The 8,035-nt window shown below is 39.9% G+C and overlaps 1 protein-coding gene across 1 annotated transcript; it reads right to left on the bottom strand.

The window, feature by feature from the left end:
* Window positions 1-701: 701 nt before the first annotated feature.
* HCCS (holocytochrome c synthase) lies at window positions 702-7,345 on the bottom strand. The gene is made up of 7 exons (XM_082766117.1): window positions 7,157-7,345; window positions 6,831-6,966; window positions 6,040-6,188; window positions 5,269-5,417; window positions 4,368-4,487; window positions 3,466-3,552; window positions 702-3,204 (listed from the first exon to the last, which is right to left on the bottom strand). Exons 2-7 carry the CDS (start codon window positions 6,946-6,948, stop codon window positions 3,006-3,008), a joined length of 822 nt encoding a protein of 273 aa, XP_082622243.1. The 5' UTR covers window positions 6,949-6,966; window positions 7,157-7,345; the 3' UTR covers window positions 702-3,005.
* Between the last annotated feature and the right edge of the window lie 690 nt (window positions 7,346-8,035).

Genomic DNA, 8,035 nt, shown 5'->3' with positions numbered 1-8,035 from the left:
ATCTTTGCCTGCAATTTACCTTGAACAAAGACAGTGTAATAAATGGAATGCGTTTTCTTTCACTGAGAGTAAAAATGCATGCTGAAGTTGCCTACTAAGTTTGTTTAAAAGTAGTCAGGTTCTGAACTTCTTTCAGCCTAACTGTGATTGGGAGCTTGACAGTGCTCAAATATGCCATGTGAGGGCCTGATCAGGACACTTCACTTTTTTTCATCATTTTTCATATATTTTTTTCTTATCAATGCTACATACCTTTCTATACTTACATAGGAGGGATATAGATATGTATTTTTACTTGCACACACACAATTACCTTTTAGCAACCCTAGATAATAGTTTTACAGTGAAACCATCCCCCAAAGGGTAAAACTTACAATTTAAATCACTGTTTTCTAAGTTTTATATTTGAATTCTAATCACACTGACACCTATCTTAGAAATAGTGAATTGCCAACATCATGCAGAAGGTAACCCAAACCTAAAAAGGAAAAATTGCATGTTTATTTCATTAAGTCTTAGAAAAGTCTCGTAGAAAGTATTTAATTTATATTCCAATGATTACTAAAAAAAAAAAAAAAAATTGAATTCCTCTCTTCTGAAGTTAGCTAGACTCAGGATGAAAATAATTGTCATATGCTCTTATTCTGAAATCTGCTGGTTTGGTTGGGTATTACTTGAATTAGTCCTTTTTTCTTTTTTTCTGTCTTCTAAGTGTATGAGCAGTACATATTCAAAGATGTAACAGACTATAAGAATTCTTATGTAATACATACAAGAGCTTATATTAATAATTCTTAAAGCTAGAAATATATACCAAATACCAACGTTAAGAAAAGTATATTTATTTGATTCTCCTTTTTGTTTGAATGACAAAGAACTGCATTTTATTAATAGTTGAATGACTTCCAGAACAGTAGAATGAATTAAAACAGAACAATTTTGAATCTAGGAAACTGGGAACATAACCAAAGATAAACTCATGAAGTGGCATAAGACATGTTTTATCAGATTTAGCAATTAAAGTCTTCGTAACACACTTAATGTCAAGCTTCCGAAATCAACAGTACAGGCTAGTTAGTTTGAAGCTTCTAAAGCACTCCCTCCATTGTTGTACCTTTTCCATATTTATTTGTGAGAAATACAGAATCAGAATTCCACATATATCGTTACCAAATGCATACATAGAAACAACAAATAATCAAAAAAAAAATCAAAAAGCTGTGGCCCTCAGTCTTTGCTGTTAGAACTGAGAGGAACATCTCTTTTATCAGATACAATGCTTCATACAAGCTCACGCACTCCTCGTATCTAGTATATATATTGCTTCCTCAGATTAAAGGTTACTTTTTTTCTCCAAGCTATTTTTGATTTATATATATATGGTTCACTGAAAAAGAGGGAAAAGGAATGTGGAAAAGTGGAAATGGGTAAGAATGAGGGTTAAGTTTTTTTAGCATTTTTGACTTCTGGTTAAGATTTATTTCTACCTTGAAGGACTGTGGCCTCTGAAGTAGGAGCCATTTGTCTTTGTTGGTACTACAAAGTATGGTGGCTTCCCTGAATAGTTTTCCTAAATGGGAAGAGCTACTTTACTGAAATACTAAAAATAAAATAAAATAAAATAAAATAAAATAAAAAGGCTTCTATTTTCAGTTAAAAATAGCTACTTTCAGAAAATTATTGTACAGCTGGTTCCTCCCAATTAAAAGTTTTGAAGTTTCATGAAGAAACTCTGACTTGAGAAGCTACAACATAATACTTGGTTATTCCTTCTATTCCCAAGTGTTTTGCAGGGAGGTCTCATTCTCAACAGTAGCGTATGATGAAAGGGAGGAATAAAGCTATTACACTGGAAGACTTAAAAAAAAAAAAAAAGTTAGTTTCCCTTATTAAGCACAAACATCAATCATATTTAAGCTTCACAGCATTAACATGCATAAGTCTTAGAAAACACTCAAATCATTCTTATTTTCTCGCACTTCAGATATCCTTTTAGCCAAATTATCTATACATCTGTAATATGCCTCACTATAATCACCATGCAGAAACATGACTACACAGTCATACACGGTTGTGCGACTCTGCATTATTTATATAAAAACCACTACTCTATAGTTGATGAAACTAAGATACAAAATCCAGATGCAATACATGAAACATTCTTTAAATATAGCTTGTCTTGACATAATAAAGACAAAAATACTTAAGCACACTAAAATTTTCTTACATCATAAAACAAACCCTTTAAATACTCAAATAAATATCCAGTAAAGATCAACCTTATCCCCTTTCAGATTGTTGAAAAACCAACTGATACACTACTTTCCTGCCTCTAAATCACCTGTTCAAGATAAATTGCAAATTAAAGCATGAGTATATTCTCCACGTTTTCAACACACCTTTAAAAATACTCATACTGTATTTCTTTTAACAGACTAGATCTGACTGAAATTTTCTAAGAAAACGTGTTTGAACAGGCAAAGCGCTCATGTAAAAACCATTATGTAGTCTTCTATAGTTAAACTATGCAGTTTGTAACACCAAATCTTTTATGCTTTATCATCTGAGTACATAAGTAGTGTAACTACGTGAAACCATTCATGAAATTTCCAGTTTTCACTATTTTTCAAGTAATACTCAAAACTCCAGTCAGAAGAACCAGAAACCTCATGTGTTTGGCACAGCACTGGAGGCATGAAATTAAAGAAAGCTTACACAGTATCTGTGACAAAAAAAAAATCCCAACTCTTAAGAAAATTAAGATACATCTTTTTACTACTGTAACTTTATTATTTAATTGAAAATATATCATAGAGTACTGGTGTGCTTTACAAGGCATTTCCCCATACCCCCGTCACCCATAACATCCCCCCCAAAGAACAGTGGTGATGATGAAAATCACAGTTGGAGTCAACTTCTATTTCAAGTCCTACTGTCCACTTATCCGCATTCTCAGAAGACAGTGGTTTCCTTTCTGATTACACACAGCAGGAGCAGCGTAGTAGTTATGACGTCCACCGCCACCAAGCTACCTTCATTCTGTCCCATACAGCTGAGAGAGAATCAAATGCAGGCCGAACATCCAGGATAGTGAACTGGTAGTTTTTATCTACTGCTCCGCCATCATAGTAATCAATAACGTATCGCACTTCTTTTCCACATCGGTCAACAATCCAATCATGTCTGTCGAAGGGAAGTTCATATCTGGAAGACAGATAATAGACAGTGCAGACAGTTTAATGTGTAGATGGTATGAAACTGGGAGAGGGAGTGGAAGTTGTATTTAAAGAGAATTTATTTATCCAGATCCTGGTATAAGATCCCTCACTACTACATTAATCTTCTGGTAATTATAACTTGCAATTTCATTCACATAATATCTTTAAATTACTTCTACACTATGTTTTCAGACATGTCTCCCTACTCTCCCACCTCACCAGAAGTCCTACTTTCATGCCCACATACCCCATCCACGAACGTATTCTGGCTCTTGGTGAGTACTCCTTTGCTTTGCCTCCGAACCGCATCAGTGATGGTCCACATGGACATTCCCTACAAACCCAATTAGAACAGAGAAAATGGTTTTTACCTTTAAAAAACAAGGTCTTATTTTAAGTGTTTAAACCATGACAATAATTTATTTTAGTAAAAGAAAAATGGGATAGGAGAAATAGCAACAGTAAAAAATTGGTTACAGTGATCTAAGCCAGTTATTTTTTATGGTTTGAAAAGTCCCCAGTTTTTGACAGCATTTAGTGATAAAGTACTTTTGACATGCTCCACATCACTGTTCTAACTCATCAACAGAGTAGTTATCCACAAATCTAATCCACAAATTTAATGGATTAGAGAATAGAAAACGATTAAAGAACAAAAGAAAAAAACATAATCCAAACCACTCTGCAACGAAGGTCATAGAATTTCAGAAAACAATTTATATATACATCATGTTTAACTAGTCTGCATCTTCTAGGAACAGGGACTATACTGACCTAGAAACTGATGCAGTTTAAGAATCACCAGTATAAAACATTTACATCCCTCACCTTTTTCATAACAAAGAGGGAAATTAAGTAGTCCCCAAATAACCATATGCAGTAAGAAGCTTTACTTCTCCAAATCCACATTACATACACACCACCGAAAGGCTGATCAGTTTTGTCACCATAATTATTTAGTTCTAGTCAAGCTCTTCTGAATAACCTTCCTACCCGGCAATAAAAATGGGGGATCCTACAAGATCATGATTTTTAAGATTTATCAGCACCAGAATATATTCACAAAAACTAGAAAGGCATCCTAATTCCAAGGAGTACAAAAGCAAAAGCTAAACCAAAGGACTCGCTTTTAATTTCATATGTACGTACACTGCATGAAGAGCTTCCCACTTCAAAATCTCTTTCCAAGCTTGCTCGTTATTTTGATTGTGAATCTTAATGATGTTAGTCATGTCTTCACTTGTTATGTCATCATCTTTCCACCTCCACCTAAAAATAAGAATTTGAAAACAATTTACAACTGAGTAATTCCTCCACTTTCCTCATTTTATCTGATGGGCTTTTAAACCAAGAGATTTAAGGGTTTATGCAAAGACAGAGCTAGAACGCTAACTGCTGGCTCATCGCTGAAGCATCTTGAGAACCAGTTCATTTTCTGTGTAAATGCATAGTTGTCAACGTTATCATCACAGAGATACACGAATTGTAGTCAATAGATTAACAAAAAGTCAAAGTCAACAGCTCTTCTGGATCAGAAAGTTATCAGAATGTACAAACAATGCAATGACCAGTTAGATCTTGCCTACACTTAAGTTTTGTATAGACAGAAAATATCTAGTAGTCAATTTTTATTTTCAATTTTTTTAGCAATTTTACATAGTCAAAATAAAAGTTCTTGGATTCATAGAAATGACAGTTTATAGGATTAGCCTGAAACCAAATGCATTTGAAAGCAGGCGGTCATACAAAGTTTTTCCAAACCTATGCATGACTTTTAAGAACAATTTCTGAGCTAGTGGCAGTTGCCTGACATTCTCTACCATCTTGCAGATCACCAAAGAGATTGTGGCCTTTGAGACCCGCTCACCCTTTATTTTAAAGCTGTTTATAAAAATGGTTATTTTTAGAAACTCAAGTTAATTGTTTGCTGCTTGGAGTATGCTGCCACAAACTCTTAAATATTACTGATGAATAACAACTAATGATACTGTTTCATAAATCTCACATTACAGGCTCACGCAGATTTCATTTGGTAATTCTGTGTATTTACCCTTTTCTTAGCATGGCATTCCAAAACATTTGCTCTGAAGGATAGACCCATTTCTTGTCAGAATGTGCTCTAGGAATGGAAGATTCTTCTCTAACAGTTGACAATGGAAATGGCTGACCTGGGGATGGCAGCTGATTAGGAGGAGGCATCTAGAAAACAAGGAAAATCATATGAACATGAACAATGAACTAGAAAAAGGGTGTTTATTTTAGTGTTTGAAAAAAATTTAAGCATAATTAATCAGCTGCTACAAAGATCAAGAAGTTCAGCCTTTGTAAGTCCACTAAAGTTACCTCTCTTTTTTTTTTTGTAAAACTCTTTCCACAATTTTGTCAACTGAAGACTAAAGGACACCATTTGTCTAAACTTCACCTTTCAAATCAGCAGTGCTTTTTTGTAAATCAGAGGAAATCTCGGAGAGACCTACATCAGAACTTATGCATACCGCTGTTACACAGAACCTGGAAACCACTAATGTAACATAAAAACCATGCATCCAACTAACAGATAGAAATATGCGACACGAAATACCTACAAACTGGAAAAACACCTTTTATCAAACCAACGTAACTTTGAAGAAGAGAATGTCAAATAAAATCTAACATGTTTTTATACAAATATTTGGATATACAGTCAGAAAAAGCAAATTAAAAATGAAAAAATAACATTAATTACCAGTTTCCATCTTCACAGCAACACTTTTTGCATTTTGGGGATAATATTTCAGGAGAAACAAGACTGAAGAAAACATGTGAACTAAGTGAAAGTTACCATATTGCTAGGATCTATGTCATCATTCCCTTGAGATGCACCAGACTTCACCGGGCATGCTACGTATTCATACGCTCTTTCTTGATGTGCAGGAACATTATCTGTGCTCTCAGTCCTATGCTCAGGAGTCTTCATGTGCATTGGACAACCTGAAAGACAGGAAAAAAACAGTTTGTGTTTTGCTACAAAATGAAGCCTCCAAGATGTGACAGGACACGGGAAACAGTTCATTGAATGCTAATGTAAATATTAAGCTGGTATTTCACTTTTTCTTTTTGAACTTTATTACAGTTTCCAACTTTTTCTATTTTAGAACCCAACACCATGTTAAGATCCAAGCTCCTTACACAGCCCTTGAATGCTTATATCCTGCTCCATCCTGGACCCTACACTGAGCTGTCTGTGGCCAGAATTTCCACAGCAACATTAATTAGTGTGTTCATTTTGTCAACAAAGCGCTGATTTCTCCTTATACTGACATTTATCTTATCTCACCCTCCTGCTGCCCTTTCCCAGATGCATGTTCTCCAGCGACAACCACCTGCTCCCAGCAACCATCCAGTGACCTGCGCATTGTCCTGGGGGTCTGCAGCACGGCAAACAGGCGCAACCCACAGGTTCTCTGACTTCTTTCTATGGTCACCTGGCTTCTTTTTATGAATGGCTACTTGCAAACTACTTGCAACGGAAGGGAACAACTCAAGTTTTTGTCGTAGAAGAAATATTGAGAGAAACATTTGTCAGCGCTCAGTGTGAGAAGTTAGTTTTGTTTCAGCTCCAAGCGCAATTACCGCTCTTTGTCTCCTGGTGCATGGGGCACTCCGCAGGTGGCGACGCCGCCTGGTGCAGCTTGGCCGGCTCAGCGGGCGGCTGGCCTGCAGCAGCCGGGGAGGAGGCGGACAGACCCATGGCCCCTGCGGCGAGCTCCTGAGGCAGACAAAAACCAAACACCCGTACAGCGAACACAGCGCGGCCACAAAGCCCCGCGCCCCGCCGTGCCCGCGGGCAAGGTCAGGCCCGGCCCAGCCCCAGCCCCAGCCCCCGCTGCCCCCCTCCGCTCCGCTCCGCTCCCGCCGCCGCCTCACGGCCCCGAGCGCCGCCGCCGCCGCCGCCTTGCCTCAGCCCAGCCCGGCCCGGACCCGCCGCAGCGCTCCCCTCACGGCCCCGACACCGGGGCCTGCCGCGGGCCCGCTCCGCGCCTGCGCCCAGCTGAGGGCCGCCGCCGCCGCCCGCCCGCCGCGAGGCCCCGCGGGCCGGGCCGGGCCGCCTGAGCGGGGCCGCTCCCTGCCCGCGCCGCTCCCCGGCCCCACGCACACCCCGGCGGCCGGCAGCGGCACGGGGCGGGAGGCGCCTCGCACCCGCAGCGCCGCCGGAACCCGGACAGGCGGAGCCGAGGGCACCCCGCGCCTGAGGGCTTCGCGAGCCGTTGCTACGGCCGCGCCCGGTGTTCCAAGAGCCGCAATTAGCACAGAAACGGGTCGTGGCCACACCGCGCGGGTGTAAAGCTCTGTCAGATACCCGCCCTTTCACTCCTTCTTGCGCTTTTGTGGTCTACTCTGTCAGAGGAAGCTGTTTCCAGGCTGTCTTTCTGCACCCCGGAATTCACTACCACAGCATAGCGAGAGCCTGGCACCGTGTCTGGCACGGAGTTGCTACATGGCTTCAAAAACATTATTCTCTATGAGTTTTGGCTTTGCTGAATCCTCTCCGTAACAGCTGTGCAAACAGCACTGAACTAGATTTCGGTCTTCCCGTGCTGCACTTCACGAGGCAGCTGAATAAGAGCCTCTTGTAGGCTAAGTGACATCTTTGATCCCAAACATTGCAGGTTAGTGGCAGAAGGACTCTGCCATAGAGCACGTTTCTCTACAGACTTCCACTTCTCTCGAAGTACAGTGTGCCGTTGACAGCAGTAGGTCGCTGTCTCCCCAGTTTCCAGCATCACTCAACCAGGATCACAACCTCCATGAGGCACACACTCTCTTTAAGTATATTA

This window comes from Aythya marila, assembly GCF_965140915.1.
Source record: "Aythya marila genome assembly, chromosome: 8".
NCBI lineage: Eukaryota > Metazoa > Chordata > Aves > Anseriformes > Anatidae > Aythya > Aythya marila.
The sequence above is the reverse complement of the archived record's forward strand: the minus strand, read 5'-3'. Positions and strand labels throughout refer to the sequence as shown.